The 19,139-nt window shown below is 19.9% G+C and overlaps 4 protein-coding genes and 2 pseudogenes across 4 annotated transcripts, besides 2 other annotated features; all 6 read right to left on the minus strand.

Moving 5' to 3' along the window:
- Positions 1–1,005: 1,005 nt before the first annotated feature.
- Positions 1,006–2,349, minus strand: PF3D7_0200500 (rifin; the record flags this gene model as incomplete). The annotated part of the gene is made up of 2 exons (XM_001349483.1): positions 1,006–2,064; positions 2,296–2,349. 2 exons carry the CDS (start codon positions 2,347–2,349, stop codon positions 1,006–1,008), a joined length of 1,113 nt encoding a protein of 370 aa, XP_001349519.1.
- Positions 2,350–4,776: 2,427 nt separating this feature from the next.
- Positions 4,777–6,049, minus strand: PF3D7_0200600 (rifin; the record flags this gene model as incomplete). The annotated part of the gene is made up of 2 exons (XM_001349484.2): positions 4,777–5,835; positions 5,981–6,049. 2 exons carry the CDS (start codon positions 6,047–6,049, stop codon positions 4,777–4,779), a joined length of 1,128 nt encoding a protein of 375 aa, XP_001349520.2.
- Positions 6,050–8,413: 2,364 nt separating this feature from the next.
- On the minus strand, positions 8,414–9,638 carry PF3D7_0200700 (rifin; the record flags this gene model as incomplete). Its single annotated transcript, XM_001349485.1, has 2 exons — positions 8,414–9,352; positions 9,585–9,638. The coding sequence occupies 2 exons, from the start codon at positions 9,636–9,638 to the stop codon at positions 8,414–8,416; spliced, it is 993 nt and encodes a 330-aa protein (XP_001349521.1).
- Positions 9,639–11,332: 1,694 nt separating this feature from the next.
- PF3D7_0200800 lies at positions 11,333–12,546 on the minus strand (annotated as a pseudogene).
- Positions 11,333–12,546: a sequence feature (erythrocyte membrane protein 1 (PfEMP1), exon 2, pseudogene).
- Positions 12,547–13,744: 1,198 nt separating this feature from the next.
- On the minus strand, positions 13,745–14,746 carry PF3D7_0200900 (annotated as a pseudogene).
- Positions 13,745–14,746: a sequence feature (stevor, pseudogene).
- A 2,088-nt stretch (positions 14,747–16,834) lies between these two features.
- PF3D7_0201000 (rifin) lies at positions 16,835–17,912 on the minus strand (the record flags this gene model as incomplete). Its single annotated transcript, XM_001349488.1, has 2 exons — positions 16,835–17,719; positions 17,859–17,912. 2 exons carry the CDS (start codon positions 17,910–17,912, stop codon positions 16,835–16,837), a joined length of 939 nt encoding a protein of 312 aa, XP_001349524.1.
- Positions 17,913–19,139: the final 1,227 nt, after the last annotated feature.

A 19,139-nucleotide genomic window follows, 5' to 3' on the forward strand; every position in this document is an offset into this window, starting at 1 on the left:
TTCCTATCATATTAATTATATGCATTAGAATAGGCAAATAAAGTGTATATCATATAAATATGATTACGTTAATACAATTATAATTATTTTATATAATGTATTTTTACTATTTTATAATAATACGTATTGTACTATTAGGTTAATTCGTTATTCTTATATTATAATGTGTTGATATATCGATATATGATGTTAGAAACATTTTTTTGGTTAGTATATTAAAAAAAAATTATATATATATATATATATATAAACCACATCAAAATGAAAATTATAAAACAAAAACAATATTATTTTTATATTAATAAAAATTATTTTATTACTTATTTATTTTTGATTTACTATTGGTCTCTTTTTTTAGGTTTATGTTTTTATTTATTTCATGTAATAGTTCTGCTTCCGTATTTTTGTTAGTTTATTTATGTATTTTATGTATTATTTATATATTATCCACTTTGTTTATTCATTGTATTCTGATATTTTTAATAATATATTATGTATACAACAATAAATTAAATAAAAATAAATGAATACATATATTTAATACTATAGTCTTTTATTGAATATTATTGTCAATTAAAATGAAAATGCTTATTTCTATTAATTATTTCTTATATAAATATACACTAAATTTTCATTTTTTTTTTTTTTTCTTTATTTTTTTTTTTTGAATAATTTGTTTTCTACAATTAATAATTATTATTTTTATCATATATATTTGTTATATTATATATTTCATTATATGATATTTAATATATTTTAAAAAATATATGATTTATTTAATAATAAATATCTTAAAAACAAATTAACATAATCAATAAATAAACAATGCAATAAATAATAAAAAAAAAAAAAAAAAAAAACAGATATCAAAATACGATATATATATATAAACGTAATACATATAAAAATATAATTATTAATAATGAAAAACATGGTAAAATCAAAGAGAAACAATACAAGTACCAAACTTCCTACCAACATCGAAAAATACCAAATACATCACATCTATTCTTCTAATAATTTGATATATTGGAGTTTTTTCTTCATTTTTTTTTTTCGTCTATAACGTAAAATTAAATAAATAATTACCATAATTAAAACTATTACTATAATTGCAATAATCGAAGCATTTATAGAAGTAATGGAACTTTCAAATCTACCTTCTATCAAAGCGGTCTCTCGAGCTTTTATTGCAGCAGTAACACTTTCACTAGTAGTCTTGGTAACGTGAGCAGCAGCTTTATCAGCTTGTTCAACAAGTCCGTTTAACACTTTTGTTACAGCATCCTTGTCTGGAAGACCTGGTCTAATACCATCTGGTTTAAGTGTACCTAACTTAATACTAATTTTTGTGCACATATCCTTACCAAGATTTTTCCCCGACGCCCCACACATCGTCCCACGTTGTTGAATAATAGTATTAGCAAAATTTGTAATATTAGCATAATGGCCTGTACTAGAAATTTTTTCGCATATTCCAGGAACTAATTTATCTATATGCAATTCTTTTAAATGATGAATAACTATTTTCATACCATGGGCATTACCTTCAGCCAAACCCTTAGCTGCACCGGCTTTTTCGGCAAGTTCCTTAGCAGTTACCAACGCGGCTGCTTTCCATGCATCTAGCCCAAGTTGACCAATTCCTCCTAATAAACCCGAAGCTTGCAACACACCACCTCCTAGTTGCACCCCACAGTTCAGACAAAATTTTTCTGTTTTATCTGCTAACGACTTTTCGCAAACACATGTGGGTATATCATTGGTATCTATCTTTGTTTCTAATGTGGTTAATTGTTGTTCCATTTGTTTTTCTAATTTATCTTTTAATATAATATTTTGAATTTCTTTGTCACATTTATCCTTACATTTTTGGCGTGTAGTTTTCATCCTTTCATCATATTCGTGAAATCGTTGTGTTGTACGATCCACAAATTGTTGCATTACCCTTTTCATTTCGGGATCACTATCATAGTTGGCAGGTGAATATAATTCACATTCGCATAATAGCCTGGTATTTGGTGGATGATGTGGTGTGGTGTGTGGTTCATTTTTATTATGTTCCTATAAAGAATTCAATATATATATGTATGTTATAATTAGTTGTTTATGCTTATATGTATTTGTTATAGATATGTATATTTTTATGTTTATATATATGTATATTTCGACTATATATATATAACAATTATATATACGATATCGCAATATATTTATATATAAATATATATATTATATTATAATATAATATAATAATATTAATTAATATTTAATACATATATAACATGGTATTACCAATATATTTAATGGAAGAGCAAACAATAATATATTAATATAATGGACTTTCATATTTATTGTGACACTTTTATTATTTTATGATAAAAGTTATAACTAAAAAAATCACATAAAATATTTTATTTTGTATTATAAATAAATTAATTATGTTTAACCTAAAATATTATTATAATTTAATAAATATAATTAACAATTAACTTTCCATTATGTAAATATAATTTTTTTTTTTATAGTGGAACCACATTTACATTTTATTTATTACAAAAAAAAAAAAAAAAAAAAAAAATGTGAAAAAATTATTATTAAAAGAATTTATCAAAACATTTTACATTTTTTATAATTTTTTTTTTAATTTTTTATGAAATTTAATATTATATCAACACAATAAATTATAATGTTCATATATTTTTATTTTTTTCGTATTTTTTAATAACATGTTACAATATAGTATTAATACAATGTATTGTTTTGTTGTAAATTATTTATAAATGTGTAAAACCATACTTTTGGAAATTATGTATGACAAATATATATATATAATAACATTTTCGAACATATATATATGAAATACATATGAAATTGTTATTAAAACATAAAATTTCGTAACAATATTGTTATAAAAACAATTAACAACAAACATTTTATGTCATAATAAATGATATAAAATATTTTTAAATTAATAGTATATATATATTTTAATAAACCAATTTCCATGTATTATGTTATTTGTTTTGTTCTAAAATTTTTTGTATGCTATACAATTCTCTCTAATTTATCTATATTATTACTAAGTTTAATATTATTGTTTTTATTTTTATAAAAATATTACAAATAATTTAAAACGTTCCTTTATTATTAAAGCATTAAATTATATAATTATCGCAAAAAATATTAATATTTATAATTATTAAAAAAAAAACAAATAACAAAATAAGAAATTATACATACTATTATTATATTTATTGTTTAATGTTATTCAAATATACAATATGCATAACGTGCGTTATTATATATATATTTCCTAAAATAGAAGTTATGTTATTTTACAACTTATGATACATTAATTGTATTATTACATGTTGTAACAAAATAATTAATTACTATATATTTTAATAAATATATTATTATACAATAAACAAATAACGCGACATTATGTATATTATGAAAAAACAAGGAATCATTTATTTTTATTTTATACGTAATTAGAAACCTTAAAAAAAAAAAATTCTTCATATTTCTTAAAATGAAGTTATTTCCAATAATCATGATCATAGTACGTATGAATACAAAAAAAAAAAAAAAAAAAGTATATCATATAAATATTGTTATTCCAATACAATTATTATATATGATATATTATATTCTTACTATTTTATAATAATACTTATTTTAAGATTAGGTTAATTCATTATTATTATATTATATAGGGTTGATATATAGATATATCGTGTTCAAAACATTTTTGTTGTTACTATATATATATATATATATATATATATAAAACATACGTTTTATACTAATTTAATGCTTAATGGATTTATATTTATAACATGTAATATATTAATTAATATATGATGTGATATATAAATATATATATAATCAAAATAGAAATCACACAGGAAAAAAGAATTATTTTTTATATTGATAAAAATGATTTTATTTTTATTTTGATTTGTTTTTTTTTTCTTATGTTGGCAATCCTCTCTTAGCTTTTTATTTATTTAATGTAATTGTTCTAATGTAGTATTTTTGTTAGTGTTTATATATATATATATATTATGTATTTTTTATATTTTGTCTACTTTTTGCATTTATTGTGTTCTGGCATTTTTATAATATTTAAAAAGTATATAACGACAAATGAAATATATAAATTAATACATATATATATATTTTAATATATATGTATAATATGATAGGTTTTTGTATGTAATATATTTGTCAAAATAAAATTGTTTATTTCTATTAATTTTTTATTATATAAATATGGACTAATTCGCTTTTATTTTTTAAATTTCCTTCCTACAATTAATAATAATTATTATTAACACATATATCTATTTATTATATTATATATTTGGTTATATAAAATTTAATATGAAGTATTATATAAAAATATATATATATATATATATATATATATACATGCCATATTTTATTTTCCTAAACAATTACATATACCTACACTTATGAGTTTAGTATTTAATATATATATTAATAAATATATGATTTATTAAAGAATAAAAGTCTTAAAAAAAAAAAAAATTAATATAATAAAAAAATTAACATAATAAATAAAATATTTAATACAATAAATAATGAAAAAATTGACACATAACAAAATATAATATATATATAAAAACGTAATACATATAAAAATATATAGTTACTTATAATGGAAAAAAAAACATGGTACATTCAAAGAAAAACAGTACGTGTACCAAAAGGCCTGTCAACATCAATATAACAAACACATCATATCTATTCTTCTAATAGTTTTATATATTGGTGTTTTTTCTTCATTCTTTTTTTTCTTCTATAACGTAAAATTAAATATATGATTACCATAATTAAAATTATTACGACTATTGCAATAATAGAAGCATTTATAGAACTAATGGAACTATTAAATCCAGCTTCTAACAAACGGGTCTCTTTAGCTTTTATTGCAGCAGTAACACCTTTTTCAGCAGCCTTAGCGGCTGCTTTAGCAGCTTGTTCAGCTCCTTCAACAATTTCGCTTACCGTGTCTGGTATAGCGTATTTCGCTGGAGGACCAGTTTGTGTAAAAGTTATTGCCTCACGTATACCTAAATTAACTTCAAATGGATAGCACATAGCACCCTCATTAGTGGACACCAGCGCACAGTTCTGAGCATGTTTTTCAGCAATAGCAGCACCAATCGTTTTGGCATCATAATAAGGTATCGCATTACCAATGGAATTAAATATTTTAGGAAAGAAAACATCTACACGAAAATATTTTAATGATTTAATAACTACGGCCTTACCTGCAGCTTCACCAGCAGCTACACCGGCCGCAGCACCCGCTTCAGTAGCAAAATCAATGGCGGCCTCAAGTGCCGCATCTTTCCAGGCATTTACAGCAACTGCACCAATTCCTCCTAATAAACCGGAAGCTTGCAACACACCACCTCCTAGTTGCACCCCACAGTTCAGACAAAATTTTTCTGTTTTATCTGCTAACGACTTTTCGCAAACACATGTGGGAATAGCATCATTTTGTATATCTGTTTGTAATGTAGCAAATTTGTCCATTAATTCTTTTTCTAATTTGTCTTTTAAAATAATTTTTTGAATTTCTTTATCGCATTTTTCTTTACATTTTTGTTTGTTTTCGAGCAAGCGTTCATTGTATTCTTCAAAACGTTGCGACGTTTGTCTATCGAAATTTTCCTTCACAAATTTCATTTCAGTATCATCATCATAAATTGACGTATTTATGTCACATTCACTTAACATTCGTGATGTAATAGTTGGTGTACGTGCTGAGATGTATTGTTTATTTTTATTATGTGCCTATAAAGAATGTAATATATATATGTATGTTATAATTAGTTGTTTATTATTTTATATATATTTGTAATAAATTTGTATATGTAATATTGACGTAAATAATAAAACCTTATATATTATATACAATAATCGTTTTTTTTATTTATACATATGATGATGGCACCAAAATATTTAATATAAGGGAAAATAATAATATTTTAGAGTAGTACAGTTTCATATTTATTGTGACACTTATATTATTTTATGATTAAAATTATAACTAAATAATTAATATATAAAAATATATTATTTTGTATTAAATGAATTACATATTCTTAATCTATAATATTATTATAGTTCCATAATATAATGCACAATTATTTTCCCATTATAAAAATATTTTTTACTGCAATCATATTTTTCCCTTTCATTCGAAACAAATAAAAAAAAAACATTAATTAATATTTTTAAAAACAACATAATAATGCATTTACATTTTTTTTATAATTTTGCATTTTAATTTCTAATAAAATATAATTTTATATCATACGATAAATTGTAATATTAATTTCTTTTTGTTCTTAAACATTTATATAACAAGTAAAACTATAGTTACAAACAACTTGTTTTATGTTTTTGTAAATAACATAAAAATGTGTAGAAAAATAGTTGTTATGGGTGCAAACCACATATATATAATGATAGCTCTTGTGTTTTTTTTCGAAAAAATATCCTAAAATATATTATAATATAATTACTATTTTTGAAATAACAAATTTTCTTGTAATTAATAAAATATAATATTAATATTAAAAATAATAAAATATTTTTTATTTATATTTTAATATTTATTTTATTTAATTTTTCTTCCGGAGCGTTTTCCTATGCTATAAAATGCTCTCTATTGTATCTCTTATTTTATTTTTTTATTTTTTACTTAATTATATTATAATAATTTTTAAATAAAAATATATATATAATTAATAGGATATACAATTGAATTGTATATTAAAAAATAATAAATTATATATTTTGAATAATTTAGAAATATACTATTATTACAAAAATACAATATAAATATTTTCCAAACATGCTACATAGTGTGATACTATAATTTATATTTATGTGTATAAATATAAAAAATATAATTATAATATATTTATAATTTGTATACAGTAAAACATTACATATATCTATTGTATTTACATAATACCAAACATCATATATTATTTGTACAATATATAAAAAATTAACAGTATCATTATATTAAAATAGAAGTATTATTAAAGCTGCACTTTTCTAAAATAAACTTATAGTAATGGTAACAATTCTATAATAAAAACAATAATAATAATAAATTCATTCTAATCATATATAAATATAAAAATAATAAATTATATATATATCTATTTTTAATATTTTACAAATTATTAATATTTATAACTTGTTTTAAATTTCCTATCATATAAATTATATGTATTAGAATAGGCAAATAAAAAGTATATCATATAAATATTTTTATTCTAATAGAATTATAATTATTATATATAATATATTGTTAGTATATTGTAATAATACTTATTGTAAGATTAGGTTAATGCATTATTATTATATTATAATGTGTTGATATTTTTATATATGGTGTTGAAAACATTTTTGTGATTAGTATATTAAAAAAAATTATATATATATATATATATATATACATATAAGTTTTTTACTATTTTACTATTTTGGTTTTAAAAAATATAATATATTATTTATTAATTAATTTATTAATATATATATATATATATATATAATCAACATCAAAATAGAAATTACAAAAGAAACAATTCTTATTTTTATATTAATAAGAATTGTTTTATTATTTATTTATTTTTGATTTTTTATTATTCTCTTTTATTAAGTTTATGTTTTTATTTATTTCATGTTTTTATTATGCTGTCATATTTTTGTTAGTTTTTTAATGTATTTTATGTATTCTTTATATTTTATCCACTTTCTATATTTATTTTATTCTGCTATTTTTAATAATATATTAAGTATACAACAAAAAAAATAAAGAAAAATAAATGAATATATATATTTTCATATATATAATATTATAGGCTTTTATGGAATATTATTTTCAATTAAAATAATATGTTTATATATATTAATTTTTTAATATATAAATATGGACTAATTTGTTTTTTTTAAATAATGTATTTCCTATAATTAATAACTATTATTATAATATATATATTTTTTTATATTATATATTTCATTATAAGACATTTAATATGAGTTATTATATAAATATATACCACATTATGTTCTTAAAAAATTAAATGTAATTCCACATATAATTGAAGTATATAATATATATTAAAAAATATATATGATGCGTTAAAGAATAAAAGTTTTGAAATATTTTATCATAATCATTAAATAGTTAATACAATAAATAATTAGAAAATAATTCTGTAATAAAATATATTATATGTATAAACGTAATACATATAAAAATATGATTATTAATAATGATCAAAATGGTACATCAAATTAAATATTATGCATGTACCAAACATCCTACCAACAACTACATAACAAAATATATCTATTCGTTTAATAATTTCATAAATTGCATTTTTTTTGTCATTTTTCTTTTTCGTCGATAACGTAAAATCAAATATATTATTATCATAATTAAAACTATGACCACTATTGCAACAACTGAGACTATTATACCAGTAGAATAAGCACCAGCTGATGTTGTTACCTTCCCCATCTCTGCTTCCGTAACTTTTACAACTTCTGCAGTACCTTCCGAAATAGCTTTTGTAACATGTCCATTTATTGCTTGAGGAAGGGTATTGGCTTTAACTGTGAAAAGACAAAATCCACCTGCTGTATCTTCAGAACCCCCGCAAAGTGTATTACCTAATTTCCTAATAACATCACCAACAAGAATCTTATCAGTATAATTTTGTGCAGTAATGAGTGTTTTCCATTTAAGATCTGTTACTACCTCTATGTTGAATAATCTTTTTAATGTATCTATTACTACATTAATACCTGCCTCAATACCCTTTTGAGTTGCCGCTGCAGTAGCAGCTTTTGTCCACTCATTTACAGCTATTGCACCAATTAATCCAACCGTTGGTGCAACAGTTCCTAGACCATACCCACATCGTAAACAACCTTTTTCCACTTTATCTGCTAAGGATTTTTCGCAAACACATGTTGGAATAGCATCACTTTGTATATCTGTGTGTAGTGTGTCAAATTTGTCCATTAATTCTTTTTCTAATTTATCTTTTAATATAATTTTTTGTATTTCTTTATCACACTGTTCTTTACATTGCATTCGTTTACTTTGCATACGTTCTTCATATTCGTGAAATCTTTGTGATGTACGATCCTCAAATTGTTGCATCACCCTTTTCATTTCTGGATCACTATCATAGTTCGTAGGTGAATATAATTCACATTCACATAAAGATCTGTTGGTTTCTGTATGACGTGGTGTAATGTAATAGCTCCTTTGATTATATACCTATAAAGAAATGGTGACATATATAAATATGTAATGTTTAGTTGTAGTTTATTATTTTATATATTTGTAATAAATATGTATAATTTTTTGGTTTATAAATATGTATATTTTGACTATATATATATTATATATGGATATATAGATACAACAATTATATAAATGGTATCGTAATAAATATATATATATTTTATAACATTAATAAATATTTAATACATATGTAACATGGAATTACCAATATATTTAATGGAAGAGCAAACAATAATATATTAATATAATGGTCTTTCATTTTTTTTAATTGTGATACGTATATTATTTAATGATAAAAATTATAACTAAAAAAATCACACAAAATATTTTATTTTATTTTATAAATAAATTAAATATGTTTAACCTAATATATTATTATAATTTATTTAATATAATTAACAATTATTTTCCCATTATGTAAATATATATATTTTTTTTTTACAGTGGAACCATATTTGCTCATTTATTTAAAACAAAAAAAAAGAATAAAAAAAATTAATTTTAAAAAAAATTTAAGAAAACATTTTACATTTTTTATTAATTTTTTTTTTTTTTTTTTTTTTTTAATTTTTAATAAAATTTTATTTTATATTACACAATAAATTATAATGGTAATTTTTTTTTTTTCTCATAATTTTCATAACACTTTATGATATAGTAATAATACAACGTATTCTTGTGTTATAAATTATTTACAAATGTGTAAAACTATAGTTTTGGGAATTCTCTATGAATTATATATATAATACTATTTTAGAACATATATATGAAATACATATGATATAGTTATTCTAACATATATGTTTCTAATATTGTTATTATAAAACAATTTAACAACAAAAATTGTGCATTATAATAAATAATACGATGTCTTTTGAAACTAATAGTAAATATACATATTTATAAATTAATTTGGTATCCTCTATTTTTTGTTATTTTGTTTTGTTCTAAAGCTTGTTGTATGTTATACCATTCCCTCTAATTTATCTACGTTCTTCTTAAGTTTAATAATATTATTCTTATAAAAATATTTAAAAACATTTAAAATATTTATTTATTCTTAATGTAATAAATCATATTATTAAGATAAATATATATTTATATTTATTATTAAGTAACAAAAAACAAAAACAAAAATTATGGATGTGAAAACTTATACATATAATAAAATGCTATGTTTTTTTAGTTTTATGTACTTTTGTATGTTATCCTAATATATTATATTGATAATTTAACGATTGTAATATTTTGACAATATACTATTTTTACATATATATTATATAAAATATTAAAATGGTAGATATACTATTTCAGCATTTATTGATATATTAATTGTATTATTAAATGTTCTAGGGATGTATTTAAAAACATAAATTTTAATAATTATAATAATTGTTAGGATAATAATATATATGTAAGATGTAACAAGATATTATATATAGTAATTAATATAAGGAATAATATAATTTAATATTATTTATAATTAGTAATTATAAATGGAAAACTTAATTTTTATATAAAATGTTTTCAATACTATATAATGATAATTAGGTGTATGAATATCAAAAAAAATAAAAATAAATTTATAATAATTATATAAGTAAATAATTTGTAATTCATATTAAATGTTTTGTAATTTTTTCTACTATATATATATATGTGAATGAATTTAAATATATTCCAATATGTTATAAGATAATTTATCCCACATTTATAATAAAATAAAAACACATGGTTTTTACAAATTTATATATTTTCCCTATATTTTTATATATTCCATATATTATATATATTTTGTTGTTTTTCATCATTCAAATTGGTTTTAATTCTTATAAGTTATTGATTTGTATATATATATATATATATATATATATATATATATAAATCATCACCTAAATTATTTTCATTTCCTTATATGCTTCAGGATAATTATTTCCTATATCGTCAAAAATTCTACGAATTTTGCACCTCATCATCTTCATATGTTATATTGCTGTTTTCCAAATTATTATTTTGTTCATCAAAAGGTATATCCATAGATATATTTGTGCGCAGTCCATTATCTTGGTGCTTAATAATACCACTAGGTATGATATTTGGCAATCCGAGTTGGTGTGGGGTTATATCATTATTTTCATAACTATATAAATTGTTTGTACTAATGATATTATATGTTTCATCCTTAATTTTAAGAATATCATCATGACTTGATGATGGTATATCCAACAGATCTTCATTATGTTCTATAGTCCATTCTTCATTCAATTTATGTAATATATCCTACTTGTTTTTCCACTTATCTCACATATCTCTATGTCTATCTAACCATTTATGGAACAAATCTAACTAACTATCTATAGGATCACTATATGTTTGTGTAGCGACACGATTAAACGTTATATTTTTTGTATGTTTGGTTCCAAATAATTCTTTTTCTTTTCTTTTGGGCATTTCATCATATATATCAATATTACGGTTACGACTTAAAGAATCATTAATTCAATAAATTCCAGAATATAAACTATTATCCTTAGGAGCATGGGTAATGTTAAAAGATATATAAGTGTTTATTCGAATATTCCAATCAATATTATAAGTAACTTATTGATGACCACTACCAAGAAATCTATCTTATATTGATGTAATAAAAGGTTTTTCATCCATAATAACATGTAAAATATTAGTTTGGGTATACATATACATATTATCAGTTTGTAACTCATGTATAATGGTACAGCAGATCCTATATGAGTTAAATATTGTTCAATAAAATCCTGTTTCCATTGATTCCATTCATTATCTGTAAGTTTATTGGTAGATGTGTTACCACTTGATAAATTAAATGTATCCCTATTTAATGGTTCTAGTACTACTTCGATAAACATTTTATATTTTGGACTACCCGATACATATATATCATTTAAATCTATCTCTTCATACTCACTTTCTGATGAAGAAGTAATATCAGAGGAATATATATCACGAATATAACTGTAATCGTCCGTTTCTTCTCCTTCCACGTAAATATATGTTTTGCCAACATAACGGTCACTTTCATATGGGACATACCTATTTGATGATTTTGTTGTAGGTATGTCATAATCATTTTGAGGTATATCAATGACACGAAAAAGATTTGTACGTCCAGACGTAATATTGGGTTTTTTCCTATATATAAATATTAATATATATGTATTGGTATATATGTAAGTATGTATACAAGTAGGTTTGTGCATATATGGATATATAGGTATATATAAATGCAATATATATGTATATACATGTATATTTTTTTTTTTTTTTTTGCGTTTCATATTTTTAAACAAAACTGTATTTATTTTTTAAAATTTATTTATAAAACATTTTTCATATTTATTTTTTACATACTCAAATGTTTTAATTTTTTATATAACAAAAAAGATTACTATATATATATGTGTGTGATATAAATTATAAAATTTTCAGGGGATTTTTTATTATTCTTAACTCTCATAAAATCATATTTCAAAAAAATATTTATGTATTGTAAAAAATATATTTTATAACAAAAAAAAAAAAACATTTAAATAACTAAAATAACAAATATAAATATTAGATATTTAAATTATTAAATATTTTAATATTACGCAAATATTTTATTAGAAATTATTTATTTGATAAATATAAAAATGCTTTAATATATTCTTTTTATTTGATTTCCAAATATTTACTATATTTTTCGATACAACATATATTTTTATATAAGGTTTGAAATATTCGTTGTGCGAATTATGAAATGAACCTGTACATTTTTCTTAAATAAAGTATAAGAAAAAACAGATAGTAAACATAATATTATAAGATTTAATATATTAAATAATACTATAGTTTTATTAGTTAAAAAACGTTGAAGATTTAGTTTATGTACAATAGAAATATGTATATACTATTTTTCAATTATATATACATAAATGATCATTAATAATTATTTAATTAGGAGATTAATTTTTGTATGTTCATTATATAATATTAATTTAATATAAAAATATAATAGGAAAGTATAAAATAAATTTTATATAAATACATCAATAAATAAAAATTATAAAATGAATTATATATTATAATAGTTATTATTTTAACAGAGAAAAATATACATTTGGTTAGAAATGTAATAAAAATAAAATATGTAAATTGATCAACAGATATATTATAACACAATATAATATAAGACTTTTAATACTTTTGTTTATTTATTTATAAATAAATATATATATTTTCTTTAAAAACAAATAATTCTAAAAATATTACTTCTGTAAAAAATAATTATTATAAAATATAATGTATATGCGATTCACAAATTACATAATTCATATATTTAAAAATACATTACTTACATAAATGTTTCTTGCATTCATGTTTCCATGATCTTTTTCTTCTTCTATATAACCATATATATAATATTATAAGTAGAACAGTTAATATAAGCAGAACCAAAGCTGCAATACCACAGGGGTATATTGCGCCCAAAGCAGCGGTTGCAACAGTTCCGCCTAAATCAGCAGCACCAGATGCACATATTCCAGTGCCTGTTTGAATAGCTCGATCACAGTTTCCCTACTAAGCATGTTAAATATAGAAACAAAGGCTGCACACGCACTATAAGGTTCTCTAAAGGTAGCAATGGCAGCAGCTCTTGCAGCATACAAAGCGATCGTTGTTAAGATTACAGTAGTAAGTGAAGAAATATATATACCACGCGTACATCTCCCTTTTAAGTGTTTTAAATACTTATCTCTTCCTTTTGTTTTTCCTAGTTTTATATTATTAATATCAGCACATTCACATGCTGAAGATTTTTCATCAACATTTGGACTCATGCCTGACTTCAACGTATTACTTTCGTCACCAAACATTTCTTCATATGTTTCCAATAAATCTTTTTCTATCGTTGACATGGGTTCTGCACCATTTCCACTTGTATATTTTCTTCCATTTTTTTCTACTACATCTTTCAATTGTTCATATGGATCATGAGTTTGTTGGTATTTTTTGATTGCTTCCTCGTTCATTTATCAATTATTTCTTTGAGTTCTGGATCATTATGATAATGTGGATTATGGTTTTTCGTTTGTGCTAATAATCTTGAATGTATCGTTGTTCTTTTGGTGTTATTTTGAATGAGACTTACATTATAATGGTTATTTAGATAATTCTCCTAAAAAAATAATAAAGAGGATTAATGAATATGTACTGAAAATGTAATAATTCTTTTATTATATATTTATGTTATTCTAATAATTATGTATTTTTTTTACATACATTATGAGGTGATACTAAAATATTTATTAAAAAGGTAAATATTAACTTTTTAACGTGATATATATTCATTTTTAATTCAAAAAAATAATATTTTATATTTCAAATTGTATTAATCTAATTTATAAAAAATGATCTGTTTTATTTTCTAATATATATTTTATATAATATATTGATAAGCAGAAATTTTGTTGTAATTTTATTATATAAGAACATTATAGTTTCATCGTATGTATAATTTAATTTATGACTATATTCATTTAATATTTAAAAAAGCAAATTTAAATATGATATAAAATAAATAATTTTTTTTTATTTTATATTATATTATTTTTATTTTATTTATTTTTTTTTTAATTTTTCTTAAAATAATTCTCTCATATATATATTATAAATTTTTAATAAATGACAATATCTTTTCCTTCAAATACACATATTAATGTGTAGAACAATAGTTGTTATGCGTGTAAACCACATATATATAATGATAGCTCTCATGATTTTTATCAAATAAACATCCTAAAATATATTATAATATAATTACTATTATTGAAATAATTACAAATTTTCTTGTAATTTATAAAATATAATATTAATCTTAAAACTAATATAATAAAATAATTTTCAAGTGTATTTTATTATTTATATTTTATCTTTTTAATTTATTTAATTTTTCTTCTAATACGTATTCACCAATAGAAATAACTCTCTATTGTATCTACTATTTTTTATGTTAATTATATTATAATAATTTATAAATAATAATATATTAATATATATATATATTTAATAGTATATTTAAATGAATTATTTATTAAAAAATAATAAATTATAAATTTTGAATAATTTTTAAGTGTACTACTATTGCACGAATACAATATAAAGATTTTCCAAACATGCCAGATAGTGAGATACTGTAATTTAAATTTCTGTGTATAAATCTAAATAATATAATTATAATATATTTTTAATTTTTATGTTGTAAAATATTAAATATATATATTATATTTATATAATATCAAATATCATACATTATTTGTACAATACATAAGAAATTAATTGTAGGATTACATTATAATAGAAGTTTTTTAAATATGTACTTTTTAAAAATAAACATATAGTAATTGTTACTATTATATAATAAAAGCAATAATAATAATAATAATAATAATATTAATAATGTATTAATAATATTATATTAATAGAATAAATAAACTATATATATATTTATTTTTAATATTCTATAAATTATTAATATTCATATATTGTTTTAAATTACCTATTATATTAATTATATGTATTAAAATAGGATAATATAAAGAATATCATGTAAATATAATTATTATAATACAATTATAATTATAATATATAATATATAGTTACTATTTTATAATAATATTTATTGTACAATTAGTTTAATTCATTTTTATTATATTATAATGTGTTGATAATTCGATATATCGATATGTCGTTTTGAAAATTATTTTGTATTTTGTATATTATACAAATAATATATATATATATATATATATATATATTTGTTCTGTAATAATACACATATTTTGTTTTATTAAAAGGGAAATTATAAAAAGAAAGAAGATAAAAAATAACTAACATAATATCTTATATTTCACATGACATTGTAATATAAAATAATAATAAATATGTATTATAGATATTATAAAAATAAAATGATAAAGATGAATGTTAATAATTAAATTTATATTTGTTTATATTAGTTTATATATTATTGTAATTATATTAAAAATAATATATCAATACAAGAATAACAATATAATATATTTATTATATAATATATAACATTACATATTATTTTATATAAAAAATTTTGAAAATATATGTTACAAGGTGTTCTTAAAGAGTGTATAATAAATAAATATATATGTATGGATATATACTAACAATATATATTTATATAAAATCTTTATTAAAAAATTATTTAATTTACACTCTTTCACTAAAAAAAAAAATTATTAAATATAAATTAAATAATTAAATAACCACATAAGAATAAACAAAAAAAAATTATAGAGAGAAAAAATATAATGTTATAAAAATTTAATTATCATGACATCCTTGCTTTATATGAATAAAATTCACGAAATATTAAATTGAATTTAATATCAAGAAACCATATATTTATTGATTTAATAATTTTGTGTATTGTAGTTTTTTATTCATTTTTTTTTTTCTACGATAACGTAAAATTAAATAAATAATTAACATAATTAAAACTATAATCAGTATAGCAGTCACGGAGTAAGCAATTGCAATGTACGAATTGTAACTTGTATTATTTGCTAAGGCTATTCCAGCTTCTTCGGTAGTTTTAGAAACTTTACCAGCTGCTTCTGCAGCGTCTACAGCCATTTGAGAAAAGGTTTTAACAGGACATCCATCAGGTTCATTAGCTATACCTTCCATGGCCTGACAAAATAAAGATCCCTTAGCAGCCTCAACGTCATCACACATATTATATGCTTTAGTTACAATAGCAATAAGATCCATGGGTTGATCATAAGTTGTTGGAGTAACCATTGCAGACCATTTTAAATAAGAAAAATCACTTAGTTCATATATTTTTTCTAATCCTTTAAGGGCTGATTTGATACCTGCATCAATACCCTTTTGAGCTGCAGCAACCAAAGCAGCTTTTGTCCATTCATTTACAGCAATTGCACCAAATATTCCAACACCTGCTGCAACACCTCCTAACCCAAACCCACACCTAAGACAAACTTTTTCTACTTTTTCTGCTAATGATTTGTCCATTCTATCTTTTTCAATAATTTCTTGTATATTTTTGTCACGTTGTTCTTTACGTTTTTGGCGTTTACCTTTCATACGTTCTTCGTATTCTTCAAAACGTTGTGATGTTTGTCGATCGAAAGTTTCCTTCACTGATTTCATCTCCGCATCATTATCATAAATTGACGATCGGATGTCACATTCGCTTAATACTCGTGATGTATATCTTGGTGTATGACGTTGTGTGATGGATGGTTTATTTTTATTATTATTTGCCTATAAAGAAGGTAATATATATATATATATATATATTTGTTATAAATTGGTATATTGTATATTTATATAAATAATAAAACTTTACATATATATATACAATAATAATAATTTTCTTTATTCATATATATGATGATGTTACTAATATATTTAATGGAAAGAAAAATAATAATATTTTAGTGTAGTTCAGTTTCATATTTAATGTGATACTTATATTATTTTATGATTAAAATTATAACTAAATCACATAATATACTTAATTTTGTTTTATTAAAAGAATTACATATATTTAATGCACAATATTATTATAGACGTTTACTATAATACATAATTATTTTTCCCATTATATAAAAATATATTTTTTTACTGCAACCATATTTTTCCCATTTATTCACAACAAAAAAAAAAAAATAAAAAATAATAAATAGGAAGAAAAAAATAAATAATATAGTAAAAATATTTCCATATTTTTTATAAATTCCCATCTTAATTTCTAACAAAACCTAATTTTATATCATACGATAAATTATAATATTAATTTTATTTTAATATATATGTATATAATAAATAAAACTATAGTTACAAATAAATAGTTTTTCGATGTAAATAAAATAAAAATGTGTAGAGTATTAATTTTTAAAGGTATACAATAAGTATATAAGAACTTATTACAACATAAAATTGGCATTATTTCAATTTTATAAAACAATTATAGAATAAACATTTTGTATCATAATATAAGAAATAAGTATTTTTCAAACTAATAGTAATTGTATTTCTTTTAGGTTTTGTTATTATTTTTTTTTGTTCTTCTAAAAATTGTTGCATGTTATAACTTTCTCTCTAATTTATCTACGTAGTTGCAAAGGTTAATATTATTATTTTTATTAAAATATTTGAACTTATTTTAAAAAAATATTAATTATTAAATTATTTAATTATATAATTATCACAAAAAAATATTTTTAATATTTATTATTATTAGAAAAGAAAATTCAAAAAAAGGAAAAAAAAAAAAAACCCTTAACGAAATGAGAAATTATATATACCATTACACAATACATTGTATTGTTTTAGGTCGTGTTTTATCTTATACATATATATTCTATTTATAATAATAATAATTATTATATATATATATATATATATATATATATATTTCTTAAAATAATCATAGTATATTACAATTTATCATACATTAATTGTATTATTACATGTAGCATCAAAATTATTAATTACTATATATTTTAATAATTATATTATTATTATATATTAAATAAGTAACACAATGTTATACATATTACCAAAAAAAAAAAAAAAAACGAGTTATTTATTTTTAATTTATACATAATTTATAATTATAAAAAAAAAAATTCTTAATATTTCTAAAAATAAAATTATTTCCTATGATGATGATAGTACA

The sequence above is a fragment of the Plasmodium falciparum genome (assembly GCF_000002765.6).
Source record: "Plasmodium falciparum 3D7 genome assembly, chromosome: 2".
Classification (NCBI taxonomy): domain Eukaryota; phylum Apicomplexa; class Aconoidasida; order Haemosporida; family Plasmodiidae; genus Plasmodium; species Plasmodium falciparum.